The following is a 22790-nucleotide window of genomic DNA, read 5'->3' as shown; positions in this document are numbered from 1 at the left end:
TCGTGTATTTAGCTATGCTATTAACTATGTCATTTGCTATGTAAGTTACTGTAGTGCCCGCACAGTGTCTCTTCGCAGGTCGTGCAGGTACCCCTTGTGCCTCGATGTGTCAAGCGGCCTCAGCGGCAGGCTCGTCCTACGTGTTGTAGTCTTGGGCGAGCCATTGGCGGTTGTACAGTTGTGTGTGGCACTGTTAAGAGTGCTACTTTTTGTGATGTTCTGTGTGATGTTCTGTGTGATGTTCTCTTTGTCGTCGTGCAGTTCCAGCCTGGCCTTGACGCTAGACAGAACCCGCTGCCTCGTCTCACGGCTCTCCTCGTATACCTTCACAGGTGACCTAACTTTAGTGACTCTCATGTTGGTTTGGTGCGTCTGGGAGTAGACAGGAACTACACTGCAAGAGAGCACCGCCCTTCCCTTATATACCAAGCTTAAGCAGTTCCTTTTTCTTTATCTCTCGCTGCTCGGTTTTCGTGTTTTTGGTAGTCCGCTTACACGGTGAGTTACACGGTGAGTTACACGGTGACGCGGTAGCGCACGAAAAGCGTGGAAAACACGTACTGCTCGCCGTCGGGGCTGCACAGCGGGATGTGTCTGTAGCCCTCGCGCAGCTGGCACACGCGCACACACGTCGTGGCAACAACCTCTTCGCACCGCCTCACAACAACGCGCACAAACACGAACGGGTACTCATCCCGCCGCACGTCCTGCGACAGCGCACTCCGCCACACGGGACTGAACCCGTTCTCGTGGCACTTGCTGCTCTTCTCCACTGTGCTGCCACAGCTGAACATCTCGCATGTGACCTGCGTGTAGTACGGGTCCTCCGTCTCGGCGGCACCGATACTAGCCGCCTGGCTCTTCGTCTCCGTGCTCTCAGACAGGTTGGGGAGCAACTGTGCGCTGATCACTTCGAATGTGACGCGCAGCACCGCACCACAACGCTCGCGCCTCCGCTTGCTCGGCGGGCGCGCAAGCCAGCCCGGTTTCAGCACGTAGCCAGAGGGCATCTGCTGCTGGTTCCGCGTGTTCAGCTGGAACATCGCCACGTTGAGCTGGTGGCCCACGTCGTTCGTCTGCCAGTTCGTGGCCACCATCTGCACGCCCAGCCGCCAGAACCGCACGGGGTCCTCGAAGTTGGTCGAGCGGTACCGCAGCGCGTGCGGGTACACCCGCATCATGTGCCGGCGGTTGTGCTTGTCCACTGCCGCGGCTACCTGCGCGTCCCCGAGCATCTTGTCGAGCCGCCGCTCGTCCAGCGAGAAGCAGTGGTATAGCGTCTTGGACTCCGGCAGGGAGAAGTTCCGGAACTTCACGCCCCGGAGGCCCGCTAGCTCGTACAGCTCGTCCACAATCGCTACCTGCCGCTTGCTGAAGCTCAGCCGCCGAATCCGCGAGCCCGTCTTTGTCATAGCAGTGCTCTCGTCATAGGATGACCGCGAAGACGACGACGACGACACCACTACATTCATAGACTTGTCGCTGTGGCAGTCGCCAATGACAGTCTTGGTCTTCTTGATCTTCAACAGTATGCGGTGCCGCAGCTCCAAGGGCGAGGGCAGCTCGCTGCGGTCCTCGCACGTATATAGCAAATCCCCAAATGTGTCCTTGAATATACTCGCTGCGATCCTCTGGTTCTTGCTGTTGCATCGCACTTCCATGGAGATTATCAGCGGGTAAGGCGAGGTGATGAACGCGTACTTGCGAATGATCTGCGTCACGGAACTCAGCGGCAACGCAGAGGTTAGCACCCCATGGCACACAACGGGACTGCTCTCGCCGTCCCACATATCAATCTCAACACTGCGACACCCTTGCTGTAATGCCTGTATATACCCCTCTACTGATGGTGCCCCACCTATTTGCTTGCCAGTGAGATATGTGTTATGCGAGGACGCTATGTAATACTGGTTCATAGGCCTACTGTAGTCCTCATTGTTGGGTAGCATGTACGGGGAGGTAGTGAGGTACTTCTCAAACCCTTGCTTGTTGATGCCTCCACCAGCAGTCTCATACCGCTCGTACAGGTGTCGTGCCTCATCTTCATCCATCCTCTCTCGTTGGATCTCGGTTAGAAACTTGTAGAAAGTATCAAAAGTCAGCTTGTCTTCGTGTAAACCAACCGCTTCTTGCCATACATCATCGATCTCTTTGCGTGCTTTCAATAATTTTACAAACACTTGGAATTCTTCAAAACTCAGTGTCCCACTATTGTTGGTATCTGCAGCATCGAAGAATCGCCTAAGGTATCCCGCAGAGCAGTATATGTGGAACCGCTGGCACATTTGCCGTACATCTTCAAATCCCAGCACCTCCTCAGCTTTCTCATCAGGATTGCGTGATAACGCCCGGTTCCAATGTATGTCGGCAAACTTGTCGTGGTCCGGAACCGCCAGACTCTCCATCAACTCTCTCCTGGTCCTCACTAGCCCAAAAACCAACGAACAGAATACGTTATAGTCGCTCTCATCCCTAGCAATGACATGGAGCGCCTTCAACTTGTTGGACACTTTGTAAATGATGGTTACCCAGTACTTGCTGTAACTTGCATCGACATTATACTCTTCCCTGTAGTTGCTTCCGAGTTCACCGGGCCGTATGCTCTTGATTGAGTCTAGGTTAAGTTTCTTGAGACCATCTTTCCACGTAATATACTTATTCTTCTCTAGTTTAAACATGTACTCTCTTTGTTTTTTCCTGGTCACTTTCTTCAAAACCACACCTTCCCTCATCACTCCCATGACTCTCTCCAGATCTGAATCGAGCTTGATTCCAGAGTTATCAACTTCTAAAAGGTTAGGAACCCAAGGAGCCATCGAGTACGGGTAAGTTATCGCACCTATACTTTCTCCTAGGTCCTTATAGTTCAGAAATGGAGCCATCTTCTTCACAGACTTTAGATTCTTTTTCACACTTGTGCTACTTGATGAACTCAAGATATCATCCAGCAAAGATCTCGAGGAATTGCTCCGCCGTAAAAACGAAAAGGACTCACTACTGGTTCGAGATTCACTCGACAACTTTCTCTCCCGACATACTACTTCCTTTGAACCATCACTCACCTTCATAGACCTTAGGTAGAATGAATAACCGTTGTGTTGTTCTCAATAACAGATAATAATTGAATGCTTAACTCAAAAATACAGGCTACCTCAAACTAAAAGCATAATCAATTGGTACATTCAATGCATCTATGCATCCAAGAATAGTTACCTGCGCTTTGTATCGGATCATCGAGTAGATTGCAGATCAGATCATGTTTGGCTTGCTCATCGCCACTAATTTTTGACACATAAATAAGCTGACATAAGTATGTCGTGCACCGCTACGTATATGAGTCAAGTGCAGATATATAAGGTATTAAAGTATTGTTACAAAGAGAATAATTAGGAACTCTTCATGCCATAGATGTGAATCCTTGCTACTATTTATAAAGCATGAACTAAATTTCAAAAAGGACGTCTCCTGGAAGATGTAGGGGTTATGAGTGCTGATAGTGGTGTGGGTGGTCTTAATACATTACCTCTCTTTGACGAGGGGCCCCAAGCGTTCATTGATTTTGGTGTTCGTTGTGGAGTTGCAATAGTCCCAGTTTCTTTGTACTTACTGAATTGAGTCCTTTCTGCCTTTTTCATCAAAGACGGCAGCTTGGTAGTGCCGTGGGTTTTATAATACATGATCCTTTCACCTTCTAGCTCTTCAAGTGACTTTGCTGTTTTCACCGGCGTAGAACTTGAGATTGTTTGTGGTTTTGATATTTTGGTCGGCTCGGTAACTGGATCCTTATTGTGAGGAAGAGCCGGAATGGAGTTCAGCACTAACTTACCACTATTTCGAGATTTTTTGTCGAAGAAAGGGTTTGGATCATCCAATAATTGGTCCTTGTTAGTGTTTGAGACAGGCTTGATACGCATCCTTTTCAGAAGCACACTACCAAATTGCCTGCTTGCAGATGGTGTACCTTCCGAAACAGATCTTCTATTTGAAGCGCCGTGTGAACTTCCATTTTTCAATGTCAGTGATTCAAAGTCCTTGGTCACACTTGATATCTCAGGTCCACTATCTACACTTACACTCCTTAGAAGTTTGTCATCTACTCTAACCTTCTCCCATCTGTTTTTCATTTCATTTGTTTTCGAAGCAATGCCAGCATCTAGCAACGAAAACTCTTGAGCTTTGAAGATAACTTTGAAAGTTCTTTCGATAGTTAGCGACTTTTGAGTCATTTGATGGCTCATCTTTTCTCTAATCTGAACGTTTATGCCAATTTCTTCCACGGAATTCAGTTTCTTTTTCAACTTTTCATAGTCATCAAGAATGAAATTGATTTCATGATTCAAGTTTACAAAAAGAATGTTCCATCGTTTATCTATCAGCTCAGCATTCAGTTCAGATATCTCAGATGACATGAACTCATACTTCTTCATCAATACTTTGTACTTATCTCTAAGAAATTCTGCCAATGAATCGATGTTTGTCATGTCTCTTCTTGCAAAATTGTCAATTCTATTGGGTAGAATATCAGTTAGACTCTTTTCAATAGCTGGTACACTTCTTCTTAACTCCAAGAACCTTTCTGATATCAGCTTCTCTTGCTTGTTAAATGTCGGTACCGAAATTGCATTCGAGTCTGAGTTTTGCTTTAGTAAATCCACTATTTGCTCTAATGTAAATGAGGGTGCATGTCGTACAGGTGAGGTGAACCGCTCTTCTTGTATATCGAAACATGACTGTATGTTTTCAGAAACAACTTTGTCTAACCCATCCATGTGATCATTGGAAATTTCCTTAAACTCAAGTGTTGCATCCAACAATTTCCTCAGTTTGTTTAGCCAGGGATCAAGATCATCACGCAGGGTGGAACAACGCTCTATCAGGTCTATCAAATGCATTTCATGCTCATCCAGTGACTTATTTGGATCAGTGTTCAAATTAGCTTCAATACCCTCAAGTATATCTGATAAAAAGGGTCCTATGCTATTAATATCATTTACAAGCTCAAACAATAACTCCTTGCGCTCTTGCAACCAATCAAGGTACTCCAAAAGACTGGATACCTCGATCCCCGTAGAGTCAATAATCTGTGGAAAAATTTCTAGTATTCTATTCATTTGCGTCGTAATCCACTCCAACACATCACAGAGGTCCTCAATACTGCTATCATCACCTTTGATGAATTGCACACTTCGAAGTTTCGATATTGTGTCATGTATTTCCGGCAGTTGCGTCTCCAGGAGCATCTGCAAATCGTTGTTGAACGTCAACTCATGGTTGCTCATCGTTCAATTGTCAGAATTATCGTCGGCTCTTATCAAATCAGCATATCAATTGATATGAATCGCTAATCATGGTAGTTTATAGTCGAGATGAGCTTTGCTCTTTTGTTTACTTTTTTTTTCTTCGACTTTTTCACTTCTCGCCCTTTGAATTTGATGAAAATCATAGCGATGAGCACTAAAGATTATCGGATGTATTCGAACAGAACAAGTTGATATGGGAAATGAATTATTCTTTGATTAAATGCTTTATTATGGAATCGATATGGAAAAAAAAGGATATATGATATATAAATAAAATGAAATTGGGTATTGCAAAATAAAAGATTGTTAGTGCAAGCAATAAGGTACTAATTATGTGAACTCCTTCTAGAGGTTTTCATCTTTTTGTAGCTTTAATGGCTTGCGTTCACTAGTAACATCCTTCATTACATTTTCAATAGTATCTTCAATCTGCTCATTTATCAACTCATGGCCTTCTGCAGATACTTCTGATACAGTACTGATGTACATTGGTGGGCTACCAGGGTCTTCTATGACTGTTTCAGGTTCAGCATTCTCGACAACTTCTTCAACTACCTTTTCTGCCATTGTTGTAGGTGGTGGTGTTACAGTTATATTAGTCGTCTGATGTGGAGTTGATTTTTCATTCAACAGTTGCGATAATTCACTTGTAGGATCATCCCATAATTCTTTGAATTTACCCATTTCAACTACACTACCATCATGCCCCAATACAATGACATTTTCTGACCTACGGATAGTACTCAATCTGTGAGCAATGCTGACTATGGTCATTTCTTTCTTTTTCATTAACTGGCCAAATGTGTAATTAATTGCACCCTCACTTTCAACATCTAATGCAGACGTAGCTTCATCTAATATTAGTATTCTGGGTTTTTTTATCAGAGCACGCGCTATAGCAATACGTTGTTTCTGACCTCCGCTCAGTAATGTACCATGAGGACCAATTACAGTATCGTAGGAAGACTGGAATCTGGTAATGAAATTGTGACAAAAGCATTGTTTGGCTACTTGTCTAATCTCATCCTTAGTAGGCATTTCAGTTAGACCATATACTATGTTATCACGGATCGTGCCTGACATCAGTATTGGTTCTTGTTGAACGAGTCCAATGTGTCTTCTCAAAGATTTGCTGTTCAGATCGTTGATATTTTGTCCATCGATTAAAATTTCACCAGATGATGGTTTATAGTATTTCTCTAGAAGCAATGCTACAGTAGATTTACCACGTCCAGATGGCCCCACAATGCAGACATTAGATCCAGCTTCAATCTTGAAATTCAAGTTTTTGAATATCATATTTGATGGCCTTGTTGGATAAGCAAAGGAAACATTTTTAAACTCAATTTCACCATTGCCGGGTTTATATTTCACACCTTTAGTGGTTGATATGCTGGGAACTCTATCAGTCAATTCAAATAATCTTGAAGCCGCACCAGCACCTTGCATAATCTCTGAGTAAAACGTAGATAGACCAAAAATCGAATTTCCTGTGTACTCGGTATACATCATAAAAGCAGTAAGGTCACCAATAGTCAGGGAATTTTGTAAAACAAGATAAGATCCAAAACCAAGCACCGTTAAAAAACTCAAATCACCCATTGCAGAGGTAGAACTAAAGAATTTTGCATTTATAACAGCAGCCTTCTTACCAATATTGAATATATCACGGATTGCAAAGTTGTATCTGTTTATTTCTCTCTGTTCAGCAACAAATGATTGAACTGTTTTTATGCCCGATAATTGCTCCTCGGCAACTTTGGTCAAATGACCGGTGGCTTCTTGTAATTCCCTCGAAGTTGTGCTAATCTGTTTACCAAAGACAGATGCACTCAGTATCACCGGTGGTGTGAAAACAAGTAGTAGGCATGAAAGCTGGGGTGATAGTGCCAGCATCATACCAATACCCACACTACCACATATTAAAGCCTTAAACCCATCGGACACTTTTTGAGTCATCGAACGAGATACCACATAAGCATCTGAACCTAGTCTAGATATCAAGTCGCCTACTTTGTGGGTGTCAAAGAACTCGGCGTCTTGATGTATCGTCTTTTTAATAACTGTAGCCCTCAATCTAGCAACCAATCTTTCACTTAGGACTCTTAGCAAGATAATTCTTCCGTAGTTGGCGGCAATACCAACCAGTAATGCCAATGCAAACCCGCCTAGGAACTCATAAAATGAGAGGCCAAACACAATGGGTGGTAGTTTATCTATACTTACCGGCTGTCCATCCACGGAATTAGCAGCCAGTGCGTTCTTCAATTGATCTAGAATAAGACCAATGACTTTAGGTATTGTCATACCTATAGAGCATGAGATTGTCAGTAGACCCACGGCAGTTAGCAGCAGCTTCCAATCTCGTCTCACCAGTAGCATCAGTCGTACTATATCCCTAAATTCGGAGTGATTCTCCTTGGTCTCGGATTGCTCCTCCTTCTCCTTCTTGCTATACTTTCTGTCCTCCTCGTTTTTCTCCTTAGTAGCAGATTGGGACTTTACACTGGCATTACCGGCAGTGGTGTTATATTCATTGTTCAGTGCTCGGTGCGCAGTGAACGGCCTCCTTATAGTGCTACTAGTCAGCACTTTATGACTCACCCAAACGCCATAGCCAGCGCCTGTGTTATGAATTATCTGTCTTGTGGGCGGTCTTGCGAGCAGGGAGAGATACCTGCTCCCAGCCCTGGGCAACGCCAGAGGCGTCACTCGCACTCCCCTCAGCACCGCTATTCCAGAGTACTTCATGTCCTATTCAGCAGCGGTTGTCCCCTATCTGTGGCAATCTGTGGCAACCTGTACAACCAAGTACCAATTTCAATTGTTTTGTGGGGCACAGTTGTTGCCAGGTAAGAGACCTCTTATAGTAGTAGGCTATGTAGTCGTTCTTCCGCAATCGCGATGAGCAAAGTGATAAAAGAGCTCGGTGATGTGTGTGTGTGTGTGCGGGGGAAAGTAGAAGTTTGATATAGAATGAAGCTATGATATTAAAATCCTTTTATATAGTATATTCAGTATGATTTAAGTATGTGGTTTTTCCTTATTTACACTCGCGGGAGGGGCAGATGAATATAGACTCAGTTTGTTGTAGTGATTTACTCCTGCAATGGGATAGGGTCGGACTTTGGAGAGCCCTTCTCATACTTGGTGTATGCTGCATCAGTCTTGCCTCTGCCCATCACAGCTGGCGTCTGCAACTCCTTCTTCAACGACTCACGCACGGTTCTGGCAGCAATGGCCAGAAATGAACTGTAACTGAGCCCGGCCTTCCTCCAGGCAGTACTGGCATTCGCAACAGCAGACATCTTGTGTTTTGTATTATTATTGTCTGGTAGCCGAGAGCCATGCAACCATTAAATATACGCTCCTAAAGTACCCAAGCTTGATGTATGTGAGCGTTCAACACACCTCGGAAGGGGTCTGGGGGCACCAGCTTTTCGCAGGAAGTCCTCCCCGGGGGGTGGAATTCAGTCACGTGAAACTATTGATCAGATATGATTGGCTGGTGTATCACGTGATCCAAACTACCAGCCAGGCACCCTCCCCCATCACGTGTCACCCAGAGTGCAGGCCAATGCATGTGAAGGATATATAAGCTGTTGTCGGTGGTCCAGGTATTGTGAGGTGGTGGAAGGTTATCACGCAGCTATACAGATGTGTTGGGCTCACTCCCCGTTCTCAGGCTTGTACCTTGAACTTTGGGCTTGACCTTTGAACTTTGACCTTTGACCTTTGAACTTCTACATGGACTTTGGACTTGGGAAAGGTATACGACATGTTTATACGAGTTGTCTCCTGGAATGACGTCTTGTCCTGCAATAATTAAACGAAATCTTGCCCATTGTCTTTCGATTTACGTTTGCTTAGATCTTGTTTTCGATAATTAAACGATTTTGGGTTCGTAGTTGGACCCCTCTTCTTGAAATAACCCTCTTATAAATGCCTATATTGATTGCGGGGGTAGGGGGCGGGGCTATGGTAACTCATTGGGTGGGGCAACTAAACGAATATCATATCAAAGCCTTGATTTCATGTATGTGAAAACTGTTACTTCACAACATATATAAGCTTGTCTTACACATCCTCGAATTGGTTGTAATGTAGAGCCTGAAAGAAGGTACACCCACACCCACATCCCAACAAGCACACCAACACACACACATAAACCATGTCTAGGTCCTTGTCTAGTTACGAGAGAAAGTTGCTCTCTGAGATACTAGAGAACAATAAGAACGGTACTGTCTTCGGTGCCAGTTACATATTCGATGACTCAGTCACCGCCGATGAGCACATATGGGATGACGACAACGACACCCTAGCCGCCACAAGAGTGGAGTCTCGCTCCACCAAGAAGCCTGCTCTGTCCCTGACTTTGCCGCTGGTTACCAGGGCCCTGAAGAGCCTCATTGAGAAGAACCCCGAGATGTACACCACCGTGAACGACTTGCTCGAGTTCGCTCCTTTGAAAGAGATAAGAACACCCGACGTCATATCTGTGGTCACCTTCGATAACGAGAAGGATGAGAAGGTCAACTGCCACTCCGGCGGTCCACCACCTTACTTGATCCGCCACATCCTGAAGAATGATGTCTTCCAGCCCGGCTCCAACAAGCCATTGTGGAACTTGTACCTGATCGACGAGTCCCAGCTGGTGTTCCACTGTCAGGACATCCTGTTTGACATATTCTCCGCGGCCAACTTCCATAAACTGTTTCTGAAGGAACTGATAGCTGTGTGTAGACCACAGCAGAGCTACGAGAAGCCATTGGAGTATTTGTTTAAGTTGCAGAAATCCTTCGAAAACAATTACTCAGTGCCAAAGTCCATCTATGACAACTTGAAACTGCACTTGCCTGCAACGCGCCCAGAACTGCTAAACTTGCAGACCCAGTCCTTCTTCAAGTCCATCTTTTGTAACGCCGTCAAGAAGCCTCTGGACTTCATCCAGATGCCAATCACGAGCATTACCAACAGCAGCTCTAACTCTGATAACTCCACCACAGTTATCAGCCAAGAAGGTAATCAATTGAAGCTGTTCAGAACCAGATATACCAATATACTGACTTCTGCAACTTCTAACTGTGGTCATACCATCTTCGGTTCCGTCTCCAATGAAAGATTCAACTACTTGAACTCGGTTGTGAAGAACGAGAAGATATGCCTAAGAAGTTTTATTGCCGCCATCACAATGCTGTGTCTGAAGCCTATGGTTAAGAGCTTCAACGGCACTTTGATTTTCTCAATGCCCATGAACTTGAGAGACTCGATGAACGAGAAGAGAGATTTTGGTCTGGTCTACAAGGACATTAGAGTAGAGTGTCCTCTCTCTATGATTGATGACAAGCAATGCTCTGTGCCAGGTCTAAATGAAAGTGATCCTGAGTACAACGAAAAACTGCTGGAAATACAGTTCCAACAGATTGCCACTTATGTTACTGAAAGCATTGAGCAAAGAATGAGTACTTGGAAGAAGTACGGTTACAATGATAATGATATGAAGAGAATGAAGTTCACTAAGTATGACGAGAAGTTTGCGCCAAACACTAGACTAATAAAGATTAATGATGTATCGGAAGTATCTTTCGATGACAACGACATCAGATTCCCTCATATCAAGAGCCCAGGATTCACTACAAGTCTCTCTCAAAATACACTAATGTCTCTTTCATATACCCACTGTGAGGAGGATGGTTTGAATATCTGCATCCATTATCCAGATGGATACAACATGGAGAATTTCGTGGACTGCTTCGAGTCTTTCATGGAGGAGCAATAAGCTATCTCAGGATATTTTCTCATTCTATAATATTTATAAATTCTTACTCTAGGTTTCTCGTTGTTCTATTTTATTTCTTTTCATTAGTAATGTTTTTAATTCACTTCTATTATACAATATCTATTTATTCATTTCAAAAAACAAAATTCCGGTGATGCTTGATTATCAGAAATTTTCATAATAAATAATAAATTTTGTTGGTCGAAAATTTCTATATTCATCTTCTCTTGCTGCTAGCAGATTTGTCTCTCTCGATAATATCTCCAACGCCACCAATTTCTTCCAATTTGTCCTCCTCGATACGCAATTGGTCACGTCTTTCCCACCAACGTTCTTGACATAAATCAAAGGAATGCTTTTTCAGATGCTTACCCTTGGCATTTTTATTATTAGAAATGGCCCATTCGAGGAATGCCGCACCTTCACGAATATAGAAAGCTCTTAGAGTTTCAAAAGGCTTAGGATGAGGTAACCAAGGTCTTGGGTCAGGGTATTCAAGTTCTTCTTCAATTTCTTCTTCTTCTTCTTCTTCGCTTTCTTCATCATCACCTTCATCCTTTTCGTTATCGTCTTCTTCGTCGTCGTCTTCATCATCGTCATCTTCATCATCATCTTCGAAATCAGAATCTTCAACACCCAATTCCTTAGCTCTTTCAATTTCCTTCAAATCTTCCCAATACATAGTCACACCATCTAATTTATTCAGGTCGATGCTGTATAAGGAGTCAATCATGAACTCTTTGTCACCCAGTTCCCAAATACCACCAAAAATAAATAAAGTATCGTCTATAACAGTAGTGGTAGCATTGAATCTTGGATGTGGAAGTTGTGTGAGGATTGTATGTTGCACTGCTAACTGTTCTTCTTCTTCGTCTTCCAGATCGACCTTCGCAAGTGCGGTGTTGATCTCTTCATCGTCTTCATCGTCATCAGATTTGTCTTGCAAGTTGGCCTTCTCCAGGATAGAATCCAACAGCATCTTCAATTCCTTCTCCTGTTCTTTCGAGTTCTTACCGGACTTCTTAGCCACGGCATTGTTATTACTCTTTCTCGATCTAATAGACAACGAGTACCATCTGTTACTTTCGATGTGGTAGGAGAACAAGTCGTTGAAGAAATTGGATTCCAAGCTCTCTTCAGTTTCTTCGAAATCGTAGACACCTCCGAACAAGATACCTCTACCCTTGTGGTAAGCCATTGAGCACCCGACTCTTGGCGAAGGCTGGAACCCTTGTTTCCGTCTGCGCTCCCATCTTATGCCGCTGATATCGCTCTTCATCTTCAAGTACCAGCAGTCAGAGAGGATCTTACCCTTTTGGTAGCCCTTCTTGTTGGCCTTTACTTTACAGTACCCACCCCACAGGATAGCACCCTCTGCGGTTGGGATAAACGAGTGGCCGGACCTTGCGTCTGGGACCTGGTGGTTTGAAGGGAACTCGACCTGCTTCCACTTATAAGTGGTGATGTCGAACAGCCAGCAGTCACTCAAGTAAGTTGTGCTGGTGCCGAGGTCTCTGAACCCACCGTGCAGGATGAAGAAGTTCTTCCACACTGTGATTCTGTGTCCTGATCTTGCGGAGGGCCCGACTTTGGCGTCTACCTTGGCCCATTCCTTTGTGTTACAGTCCAGGATCCATGTGTCGCTGTAGTGGTAGAAAGTGTTCTGTTTTGGCGAGGAGAACTCACCCCCGTGCAGCAGCGCTATACCGCTCGGGTGCGCGGCCATTGCCGCGCTGGACCTTGGCATGGGCGCGTTCTGGGACGTGTACCTCTTCCACTGGTTGTTTTCCGGCGTGAAAGTGTGCAGGTCGTTGTAGAACGTGGTCGTGGACGTCTGCGGGTTGGTGAACTCTCCGCCGAACACTATAAGCTCTTTCTTGCTGCTCGACGCCGAGGGGTTTCCGACCATGCATGGGTTCAGCCTCTTGTTCACTTTGTCGACTGAGTCTACAGCCACCTTCTCGAACTGCTCCTGCTCCTTCTTGAAGTTCGCGAGCACTTCCTCGATGTCCATGTCGTCGTCGTCCTCGTCGAGCTTCTTGGCCCGCTTCTTGTCCTTCGACTCCGCCTTCGCCTGGTTCTTCTTCAGCTTCTGCTCCGCACGCGCCTTCTTCGCCTCCTTGTCCTTCTTCTTCTTTGCCATTGTGGTGTGATTGGTTTGGTAGGGGTAGCTCTGTGTGTGTAGCTGTACATGTGTAGCTGTATGTTTGCTTATATAAAGGCTCATCGCAAGCGATGTCGATGGGTGATTGAAGCAAAAACTGGAAAAACATGTGACAGATGCGTGTAAAAGTATAACTGTGATGTACCGTGTACATGTACATCATGTGATCTCCACTGAAAAAGAAACACCCACACACCCACAGGAGGGGAGGGTAAAATGGAGAAGTTTGGGCTCCTCCTTCGAGCCGAAAAACGCTCCGGACCAATGGGCGTCAAGAGTCAGAATTTCAGGGGTTGTTTGGTGGAAGGGAGTACAGACAGAACAGAGAGACAGCAGAGAAACAGCAGAGACGGGGTTGGATGGGGAAGGAAGTGCAAACTCCGAGAAATCGGCGTAGTCGTCCCCCTCGCAAGTATAAATACCCTACCCTAGTCCTAGCCGCGATGTCTTGTTCTTCCCTCTTGTCTTGTCACTTCCTACTGGGGCTACTTAGCACCAAGCGAAAAGCAAAAAAAAAAGGCAGATAAAATGTTGAGGGCTAGCAGTAGGGCAAAGACATCGCTCATCGGGTACAGCGCGCGGATGATGCATTACAGAGTAGAGACGGACACTTTCGGCGAGATCAAGGTACCCGCGGACAAGTACTGGGGCGCGCAGACGCAGCGGTCGTTCCAGAACTTCAAGATCGGCGGCGCGCGCGAGCGCATGCCGGAGCCCATCGTGAGGGCGTTCGGTGTGCTGAAGAAGTCAGCCGCCATAGTCAACGAGAAGCTCGGGACGCTAGACAGCGAGATCGCGGGGCCCATCCAGCAGGCCGCTGACGAGGTCGCCAAGGGCAAGCTCAACGACCACTTCCCCTTGGTGGTGTTCCAGACCGGGTCAGGCACGCAGTCTAACATGAACGCCAACGAGGTCATCTCCAACAGGGCGATTGAGCTGATCGGCGGCGAGCTCGGCTCCAAGAAGATCCACCCAAACAACCACTGCAATCAGGCGCAGTCCTCCAACGACACTTTCCCCTCGGTGATGCACATCGCCGCGGTCACGGAGATCACCAACTCCCTCTTGCCGGAGATCACCCAGCTGAAGGACGCCCTCCACAAGAAGGCCGAGGAGTTCCAGGACATCGTCAAGATCGGCAGAACACACCTGCAGGACGCCACACCGCTGACCCTCGGACAGGAATTCAGCGGCTACGTCCAGCAGCTCGTCAACGGCATCGCAAGAATCGAGAACACCCTGCCACACCTGAAGTACCTCGCACAAGGTGGTACCGCTGTCGGCACAGGGCTGAACACGAAGGAGGGCTTCGACAAGCTGATCGCCGAGCAGATCTCCAAGGAAACGGGCATCGACTTCAAAACCGCCCCTAACAAGTTCGAAGCTCTCGCAGCTCACGACGCGATCGTCGAGGCCAGCGGTGCCCTGAACACCGTGGCTTGCTCTCTGTTCAAGATCGCACAGGACATCAGGTACCTGGGCTCCGGCCCTCGTTGCGGCTACGGTGAACTGCACTTGCCAGAGAACGAGCCAGGTTCCTCCATCATGCCTGGTAAGGTCAACCCAACACAGAACGAGGCCATGACCCAGGTCTGTGTCCAGGTCATGGGTAACAACGCAGCTGTGACCTTCGCGGGCGCCAACGGTCAGTTCGAACTGAACGTCTTCAAGCCGGTCATGATCTCAAACTTGTTGAGCTCCATCAGATTGCTGGCAGACGCTTGCCACTCCTTCAGAGTCCACTGTGTCGAAGGCATCGAGGCAAACCGCGAGAAGATCAACCACAACTTGCACAACTCATTGATGCTGGTCACCGCTCTGAACCCAAAGATCGGCTACGACGCCGCCTCCAAGATCGCAAAGAACGCTTTCAAGAAGAACATCACCTTGAAAGAGTCCGCCTTGGAGTTGAAATACTTGACCTCAGAAGAGTTCGACGAATGGGTCATTCCTGAAAACATGGTTGGACCAACCAAGTAAGTTGGCAATATACTGCTTTCTCTGCGGGGGGCCACTGGCCTAACTTGCACATAGAGAGGAAGACAAAAGCGGAAAAAGACCACATCATATGTAAGTAGTACACACTATACCTTTCAAATAAACAATTTAACTCTATGTAAAAAAGAAAAAAATGAAATGATGAAATGCATATTTTTGTAACTGGTACGATTTCTTCAAGATCTGAAAATAATACATTCCTAAACCATATTTTATTTCGCATTGGCCTATTCAGTGACTGGCTCTACTTCTAAGTTGAAATTACAAACAGCGCATCACCTTCTTTGGTTTAATTTAAAATTATATTAGTACTACTGAAAATTGTTTTCTTTGTTAGCATAGAACAATATTGTCTAGAGCTCAGTGATTTGTGATCTAAGACAATAGCATGAAAAATATTTTAAGAATGTTAGTGTCCTCTTTAAATTAAAAAAAAAAAAAGACTGAGAGGAGAAAAGTTTATGCCTGTTTAATTGTATACAACTCTGAAGGTATTGAGATCGATAACAAAAATAGTCGATAGCTGTTATTAATTATTAAATTTCATAATGCGAGAGTGCAGTTGAAGGCACACAAAATGGTTCGAAAACGCTCTTACTATCTATCCATAATTCTTCAAACATCGAGAGTGTATGTTTACAACTGTTTAAATTACAAAAAATATTAGTTCTTGAGCTGAGTGAGGTAAAGAGTCATTAAGTCGTTAGTGTACATTCATTTTATAAGTGATGGCTCGAATGCAGTTCTTATTAGCTGCATTCTGTCATCGCTAATTTCGTTAAGATGGCATTTATGTTTCTTGTGTTAGTTGCGTTTCGTTACTCTTTACCGCTCAAAACTTGTTTCACAGGTTCGGATTGGTTGATGTAAAGCTTGTGCTCTTGAATATACCTGATCACAGAGTTAGGTAACAAATACTGCACGGACATGTTACGTCTAATAAACAGCCTGACTTTTGTAGATGAGATATCATTGTAAATCAGTTGCTTTATAACAAGGACGTTCCTTCTGTGCTCATACATGATATCATGTGACAATAAGAAAGAACGAACATCAGACCCTGTTCTTTCCACAATCAAACAACCGTAATTACCCAGGATATGATGTAAATCCTCATCTGCCCAGACACCAGGTTCGCCCATAGATTCTATCAGATCACCACCTGCTAACAGCATAATTTTCACACCTCTCTTATGTTCTTCCATGTGGTATCCACTGTTGTCGGCATTCCGTTTCTTCTCATGGACGGTGATACCTCCTCGCTTGACATTGATCTCGTGGTTGAAATGGTCTAGGACTTTTGCGGTCCTTGTATAGCTTGGCTGGAGAGATTCCCAAGCATCCACCATCAGCCAGGAAGAAGTTCTCTCACAGGCCAGCTCACACATCCTGACACGGTGATACGATGGTGCCAATCCTTGTTTCTTGTAATTGTCACTTACGGGAGAGTAATAGCCACCCACAACCTCGAACCTAGTCATCTCTGAGATGGCGTCTAGGGCCATTTCAAACATTCTCAGGTGCAGATAAGTGATGGGAGAGAACGACCCGCACGCCACTATGACGAGAGGCATCTTGTTTGGGTCCTGCAGCCTGTTAGCCAGTCTGTGCGTTGGGAATTCGTAGTCCTCGAGGAACCTGGCCTGGCGGACAATACCGTGGGGCACTTCCTCCAAGTCGGCAATCTGGTTCTTGTGCACACCGATACCGATACCGTGTCCCGACAGCTGGCCGAGACTCTCGCGCTTGCTGCCACTGTCGCTGTCCATATTTTCGTCGTCCAATTCGAAGTCCTCCTCTGAGGAGCCAGTGGTCGACAACGGCTGGAACTCGCTCTTGTTCAGCGGTATGCGCTGGTGGTTACCCTGCGAGTGCGGCAAGTGAGTTGTGTTCTTCTTCATCTGCAGCGGAGCGTCGATAGACGCGTTGTAGTCCGCCAGCACATACGGCGTAATGGGCCCAGACTTTGGAATCTTCGAGGTTGGGTCAGGAGGTGGCAGCAACTTCGCGTCAGGGTCCCGGGGCTTGAAGTCAGGGTCTCTAGTAGGATCCATGTTTGTATGTTTTTGTATTTTTTTTTGTCTTGTAGTGTCAGTGCAATGCAGAGCGCGGGGACAGAGTCTATAGCAGCAGCTCCGCTGCTGCATAGACTCATTATATATTAACCGCTCTCAAGCTCTCCTGCTCTCCAGCTGTCAGTTTCTCGGGCTCTCAAGCTCTCAAGCTCTCAAGCTCTCCTGTCCAGAGCTCGCCTGCCACTGACGGTGCTTATCCACCACAGAACCTGGCGATGATCAGACCCCTCCTCTCCCATTGATAAGCATTACACACAACCCCACTCCCCTGCACCGCCTTCTAGGAACAAAATTGTCAATACCCCTATAAAAACGGAAGACGTCATTTTTGCCAAATTTTTTTTTCAAAATTTTTCAGTTTTCGTTGCGGAAAGAACCGTCGCGAGTTATATTTGTTACAGACTATACAATAACGCACGCAGGCCCAAAAAATAAAAACCGGAGTTAGTGCGATGAGCCGGTTTTTTTTTTCACCGATACTGTTGCGTTCTATACTGTGGTACTTGCTGAGCTGGAGCTTGCTGTTGTGTACGGTACTGTGGTACTTGCTGAGCTTGAGCTTGCTGAGTTTGAGCTTGCTGAGCCTGAGCTTGCTGATACTGTGGTACCTGCTTCATGCGTTTCTCTACTAGATCGTTGTATATAAGGGCTGTGTTTCTCGTGGAGCAGCCGTTCAGCCAGGAGAACAGGGCGCCCAGGACAGGCACCAGTGTGATGCACAAGTCGAACGTGATGTTCGCGAGCAGCTTGGTCTTCAGGCCCGTGGGCAGCCTGTTGTTGTACAGGTTGCGCTCGGCGTACGTGACCAAGGAGTTGTGGATCATGTACATGATGATCGGCCCCACCACGGGGATGATGCTGAACACGGGCGCCCAGCCAATGCACTCCGTCCAGCAGCAGCACCCGCACATGGACCGGTCGTGTGTCCAGGACTTAGACTGCAGAGTTTTGAACCGCTTGCGCTCTTGCTTGCTGAACAGCTCCGCTGGCAGCTCCCGGCGCACTTTCTTCTTCTGCGGACCCACCCGCGCGTAGTACGGGTCAATCACCGGCTGGAAGTTCTCCTGCGCGTACTCATTCGCGAAATCCTCCGCATACCCAACTATAAAGTCTCTCACTAGCCCAGACATTACTTTTGTATTTACGTGTGTCCTACAGTAGTATACAATCCTTCTGGCCTGTCTTGTGCGAAAACTCCGTCCTTTATAAATGCTTACGTCGATTCAGGGACAAAACCGTAAGTGAGTATCCCCTTTTCGTGAACCCCACACATTTGACTCCTTATGACCTTACCGGATCGTGCCATGACTACAAGCAGAAATCACTGCCCTTGGTAAATACATAGAATTAGTTGACGCGTACCATCCCATATATGCGTGTATACCAAAGTTTATGCGAGTTGAGCGTAACAGCAGCAAGCTGGGAGTCAGGGGGAGGGGCCAGGCCATAGCAAACACTGCCGTGGCCGTTATGACTCCACGCCCAAAGAAGCAAAAACTTGGAAGTAGAAACGTTACCCGGATAGAAGAGCAGCTGACGTGCACCAGTTCACTTACATTTACCCGGCTTTCCCCTCTAAACACCACTAAAAATGCTTTGTTAGTTTTGTGACTGCTTTTCCGTAGGTTGTCTGGGATGCATGCATAAGACCATAATCTTTTTACCTAATTAGGAAATTTTCAGTCTAGAAAACCCATACATTCTCTTATCTCAGCTTGCTTGCGCTGGTATCGACAGGAGGTTCCCCGTCTTGGTGGGGGGGCCAGCGGGTGGGTGAACAGACAGTTTGGCCAAGTCCTCCATCCCCCTCTGCCTAGTTTCTCGTCCCTCTGCCTAGACCAGCTGTTGCCTCTGTCTAGCAAAGGTGGCCTAGGCTAGCGTCCTGGTTGGGTAGTTAGTGGAGTCTGCCTTCTCTTCCTGTCTGGGTGGATGAGCTCTCGCTTCGCGGGGAGACTGCTGGAAGCTCAGGATTCCTCACTGAAACTTTTTTACCCAGTTGTCCATTGGGCTATACTTGTTAGCATAGCGCTTAAGCGCAGGTATAATATAACTATGTGTGTGTTTTTAGACAGTTTATTTCAAGATACCTCTGTCGAAACTACACGCGAAAGAATCACATACAAAAATGGCCAGAGAAGTTACTGATATCAAGCAATTCTTGGAATTGACCAGAAGAAACGATGTCCAATCCGCTACTGTTAAGATTAACAAGAAGTTGAACAAGAACGGTAAGCAATTCAGACAAACCAAGTTCAAGGTCCGTGGTTCCAGACACTTGTACACTTTGACCGTCAACGACGCTGGTAAGGCCAAGAAGTTGATCCAATCTTTGCCACCAACTTTGAAGGTTAACAAGTTGTAAATAAGGCGACAAGAATAGAGATTTAAGCATTTTTTTTATAAAATATTAATCACAAATTTTTTCAATTCCTACAAACCTTATAAAATGAACAATTTTACTTTACAACTTATTTTACCATACAAACCGTCCATATGACAAACTGAATCAACATAAAAAAATGAGAATAAAAATGGTCATGGCTTTAAAAGAATACTAGTGGGTATGCGTGACGCCATCTAGTTCGGCTATTCCAATACTTGTACCCCAAAATTCTGTTTCAATGTACTCCCGCATTCAACCGAACCTATTGAATAATAATAGGGTTGGTGTGATGTGGAATTGGACGATTTACAAAGTTGGATAGTTCTTAATACTGGATTCCCACTCTGCCCTCTAGTATTCTCTGGATAAATTATAAGAATCTCATCATTACTATACATTTTTCCTTGTATAATTTTAATATCATATTTTATTGACATCAACTCATCAGTACAGGTATAACTATAAAGTTATACCTGACTGCAAAATTTAATCAAAACTTTCTGTTAAAAGGCTGGACTATCATCCTGATTCTAGTAATCCCCGCAATAATATACAAATTGTATAATGCATATACCTTTCAACTGCTGGCATGGCCGGCATTGATTTACTGTCACATGATTTATCAAACTGTAAAATTAAGGGGGGATTGTATCACGTGGTTTATACTTTCTTGCAGGACCCAGACATATAATACATCATAAACAGCTTGATATCATTACTTTTTTAATTAATACTACAAAGACAGCATTCTTCTCATGATGACTCTACAACGGAATTGAATACGCCCCCAGATACTGGTTGGTATTTTCTTGATTCTCATATCTTTAGGATTTCTGGAGTTATGAATATCTAAATAGGGACAAATATATGCAAATACAGAAAAATCATATACCAACTAGCAATGATTATTTTACAGATGGTGTTGTTGTTGACGTTGATGTTGCCGTCGTTGTTGCTGCTGTTGGAAGTTTCTCAATTAGCTCTGCAGTTCGTATCCATCTTCTTCTTCTAGTGTACTTTGAAAATGTATCCTCGATGCTTGGGTTTTTCCAAGTATTGTCATAGTATATATAGCCATCATTCTCCTTTGGATTCGTTAAAAACCTCTCTCCTGGTACCTCAATGGCGCCATCATTGCTTAGATCAAGCTTCCATTCACTATCGAGCCATTTCCATTCTTTGTTTGGTAATTGGAAATCAGATGGTTTGGGGGCCTCATTTAAGAACTCGTCAGTCCAAGGTGTTCTCTCATAACTCAGCATGCTTGACTTCCATCCAATTCCAAGCCATCTTCTCTGGTTCTCATATAAGACATACGTAAATTTGTATTTCTTGTCTAAGTTGATCTTGGGCTCCTGTACTTCGTAAGTCTGTATACCCATCACCCTATATATCACTGTTCTGACAAACTTGAATTTCCACAGTAGTCTTCTCAAAGTCTTACACCATGGAGAATGGTATGTCAATATAAGCACACCAAAGCTTGCGATGTTAAACCGAATGAACTCGTTACCGAGCAGGCACCCCAGCAGCACGTAAATAGGCGAGATTAGCATACTAACGTACAGCAATTTCGTTATATCTTGTTCCTTTAGTGTAATCACTGGCTCAATGAATTTATCAAACTTGTACTGCACGCGATTCATTTTAAGTACTATATCTTCCAGAATTGGTACATCTTGAGGTGATTCGACAAAGTTGTAAATCCACATAAGGCCCAGTACACAGAATATCACTATCATATGACCCAAGTAGGCCACAAACACCTCATAGTATAAGACAAAGAGGAGATAAGCCGGTACTAACACAATGCTATTCCATATGCTAAAATCACTCCACGTCAGTACCCCAAGAGCCTTATCTGTTAACTTCAGGTATGGATACAATCGCACCATGGACCGCACCACGCTAGGTGGCGTCGAGCTCAACAGCGGAGAGGGCATCACCACCATGCCACTCTTACCTTCTTGCTCCTCATCAACCTCAACATCCTCACCATCCTTAACCTCCTTCACTTGCCCTTGGTGCAACGCCTTCAGGATAACCCGCGTGGTGTCTCCACCGAGCCGCGGCTGCACACTCTCAACAAACTTTGCACGCACTACCTTATCACTCATGGTATACTTGGCGCTTTCCTCAATGCAATCAAGCCCTGTTCCTTTAGCCCTTTAAATTGCATTCCTTTATGCAACTTCAACACTCTACCGCATTTACTAAATTAACACCGACCCTTGTGAAAAATTGGATCAAAAACTGAAATTTTAAGAGTTTTGCGATGAGCTCATCGCAATAGTAGTGAATTTGTGGAAGTTGGGTCCACAAGAAAGAACTATCCGATGTTTAAGAAGAGGAGTGCTGCCAGTAAGACTCGAAAGCGGGTGAAGGTTGAAACTCCGGTGCAGAAGCCTGCTGTACAGAAACCTGCGGTGGCGGTGAAGCCAGTATTGGATAAGAGTCATGTTGCCAAGTTAGAGGAGGAAATAGCATCGAGACCAGAACTAGATCAAAAAGCTGTAGGTGAAGCAGATGCGACAGCGGTACGGCTTAAGAGACTGAAGGAACAGGCCACAAAACATGACAGGTTGAACTCCGAACCAGTAGCATCAAGCAAGAAGATACAACAAGCAGCGAACCTACGTAATACTATTCTAACTGACTTTCAGCCAGATGTGTGTAAGGATTTCAAGCAGACGGGTTACTGTGGTTATGGCGATAGTTGTAAGTTTTTGCACTCAAGAGATGATTTCAAAGCGGGCTGGACTTTGGCCACTGATTGGAAGATCGATGAACAGAAGGAGGAGACGAGAAAAGAGGCGGTGCCGTTCAAATGTGTTTTATGTAAAGAATCCTATGAACGCCCTGTGAAAACTAATTGTGGACATTACTTCTGTCAGAAATGCTTTGTAAATAGGATCAAAATTGACAAATCTTGCTTTATATGTGGGGAAAACACAGAAGGCATAGCTAAGATGGCAACTGATTTGGTGCCGATGGACAATGCAAATAAGGACAAATGAATTATAGAGATGCTAGTATTTGATAGATATCTAGGAGTTTTAGGAACGGAGTAACATTGCGGGTGAATTTATTT

The 22790-nt window shown here is 45.2% G+C and overlaps 13 protein-coding genes across 13 annotated transcripts; 4 read left to right on the top strand and 9 right to left on the bottom strand.

The window, feature by feature from the left end:
* Positions 1-45: 45 nt before the first annotated feature.
* GVI51_A01023 (uncharacterized protein) lies at positions 46-357 on the bottom strand (the record flags this gene model as incomplete). Its single annotated transcript, XM_002999463.1, has 1 exon — positions 46-357. The coding sequence occupies one exon, from the start codon at positions 355-357 to the stop codon at positions 46-48; it is 312 nt and encodes a 103-aa protein (XP_002999509.1).
* Positions 358-515: 158 nt separating this feature from the next.
* PLC1 (phosphatidylinositol phospholipase C) lies at positions 516-3068 on the bottom strand (the record flags this gene model as incomplete). Its single annotated transcript, XM_444822.1, has 1 exon — positions 516-3068. One exon carries the CDS (start codon positions 3066-3068, stop codon positions 516-518), a length of 2553 nt encoding a protein of 850 aa, XP_444822.1.
* A 381-nt stretch (positions 3069-3449) lies between these two features.
* Positions 3450-5279, bottom strand: KAR9 (Kar9p; the record flags this gene model as incomplete). The annotated part of the gene is made up of 1 exon (XM_444821.1): positions 3450-5279. One exon carries the CDS (start codon positions 5277-5279, stop codon positions 3450-3452), a length of 1830 nt encoding a protein of 609 aa, XP_444821.1.
* Positions 5280-5645: 366 nt separating this feature from the next.
* Positions 5646-8051, bottom strand: MDL2 (ATP-binding cassette permease MDL2; the record flags this gene model as incomplete). The annotated part of the gene is made up of 1 exon (XM_444820.1): positions 5646-8051. The coding sequence occupies one exon, from the start codon at positions 8049-8051 to the stop codon at positions 5646-5648; it is 2406 nt and encodes an 801-aa protein (XP_444820.1).
* Positions 8052-8398: 347 nt separating this feature from the next.
* On the bottom strand, positions 8399-8608 carry ATP15 (F1F0 ATP synthase subunit epsilon; the record flags this gene model as incomplete). The annotated part of the gene is made up of 1 exon (XM_444819.1): positions 8399-8608. One exon carries the CDS (start codon positions 8606-8608, stop codon positions 8399-8401), a length of 210 nt encoding a protein of 69 aa, XP_444819.1.
* Positions 8609-9471: 863 nt separating this feature from the next.
* PBI1 (Pbi1p) lies at positions 9472-11079 on the top strand (the record flags this gene model as incomplete). The annotated part of the gene is made up of 1 exon (XM_444818.1): positions 9472-11079. One exon carries the CDS (start codon positions 9472-9474, stop codon positions 11077-11079), a length of 1608 nt encoding a protein of 535 aa, XP_444818.1.
* Positions 11080-11296: 217 nt separating this feature from the next.
* Positions 11297-13222, bottom strand: KEL3 (Kel3p; the record flags this gene model as incomplete). Its single annotated transcript, XM_444817.1, has 1 exon — positions 11297-13222. The coding sequence occupies one exon, from the start codon at positions 13220-13222 to the stop codon at positions 11297-11299; it is 1926 nt and encodes a 641-aa protein (XP_444817.1).
* Positions 13223-13771: 549 nt separating this feature from the next.
* Positions 13772-15223, top strand: FUM1 (fumarase FUM1; the record flags this gene model as incomplete). The annotated part of the gene is made up of 1 exon (XM_444816.1): positions 13772-15223. The coding sequence occupies one exon, from the start codon at positions 13772-13774 to the stop codon at positions 15221-15223; it is 1452 nt and encodes a 483-aa protein (XP_444816.1).
* Positions 15224-16059: 836 nt separating this feature from the next.
* On the bottom strand, positions 16060-17295 carry NMA1 (nicotinamide-nucleotide adenylyltransferase NMA1; the record flags this gene model as incomplete). The annotated part of the gene is made up of 1 exon (XM_444815.1): positions 16060-17295. The coding sequence occupies one exon, from the start codon at positions 17293-17295 to the stop codon at positions 16060-16062; it is 1236 nt and encodes a 411-aa protein (XP_444815.1).
* Positions 17296-17786: 491 nt separating this feature from the next.
* Positions 17787-18446, bottom strand: GVI51_A00825 (uncharacterized protein; the record flags this gene model as incomplete). Its single annotated transcript, XM_444814.1, has 1 exon — positions 17787-18446. The coding sequence occupies one exon, from the start codon at positions 18444-18446 to the stop codon at positions 17787-17789; it is 660 nt and encodes a 219-aa protein (XP_444814.1).
* Positions 18447-19441: 995 nt separating this feature from the next.
* RPL38 (60S ribosomal protein eL38) lies at positions 19442-19678 on the top strand (the record flags this gene model as incomplete). The annotated part of the gene is made up of 1 exon (XM_444813.1): positions 19442-19678. One exon carries the CDS (start codon positions 19442-19444, stop codon positions 19676-19678), a length of 237 nt encoding a protein of 78 aa, XP_444813.1.
* Positions 19679-20604: 926 nt separating this feature from the next.
* On the bottom strand, positions 20605-21816 carry PEX30 (peroxisome biogenesis protein; the record flags this gene model as incomplete). Its single annotated transcript, XM_444812.1, has 1 exon — positions 20605-21816. One exon carries the CDS (start codon positions 21814-21816, stop codon positions 20605-20607), a length of 1212 nt encoding a protein of 403 aa, XP_444812.1.
* A 219-nt stretch (positions 21817-22035) lies between these two features.
* Positions 22036-22716, top strand: CWC24 (U2-type spliceosomal complex subunit CWC24; the record flags this gene model as incomplete). The annotated part of the gene is made up of 1 exon (XM_444811.1): positions 22036-22716. The coding sequence occupies one exon, from the start codon at positions 22036-22038 to the stop codon at positions 22714-22716; it is 681 nt and encodes a 226-aa protein (XP_444811.1).
* Positions 22717-22790: the final 74 nt, after the last annotated feature.

This window comes from Nakaseomyces glabratus, chromosome A, assembly GCF_010111755.1.
Source record: "Nakaseomyces glabratus chromosome A, complete sequence".
Lineage (NCBI taxonomy): Eukaryota > Fungi > Ascomycota > Saccharomycetes > Saccharomycetales > Saccharomycetaceae > Nakaseomyces > Nakaseomyces glabratus.
Note: the sequence above shows the minus strand (reverse complement) of the source record. Positions and strands in the feature narration are given on the sequence as shown.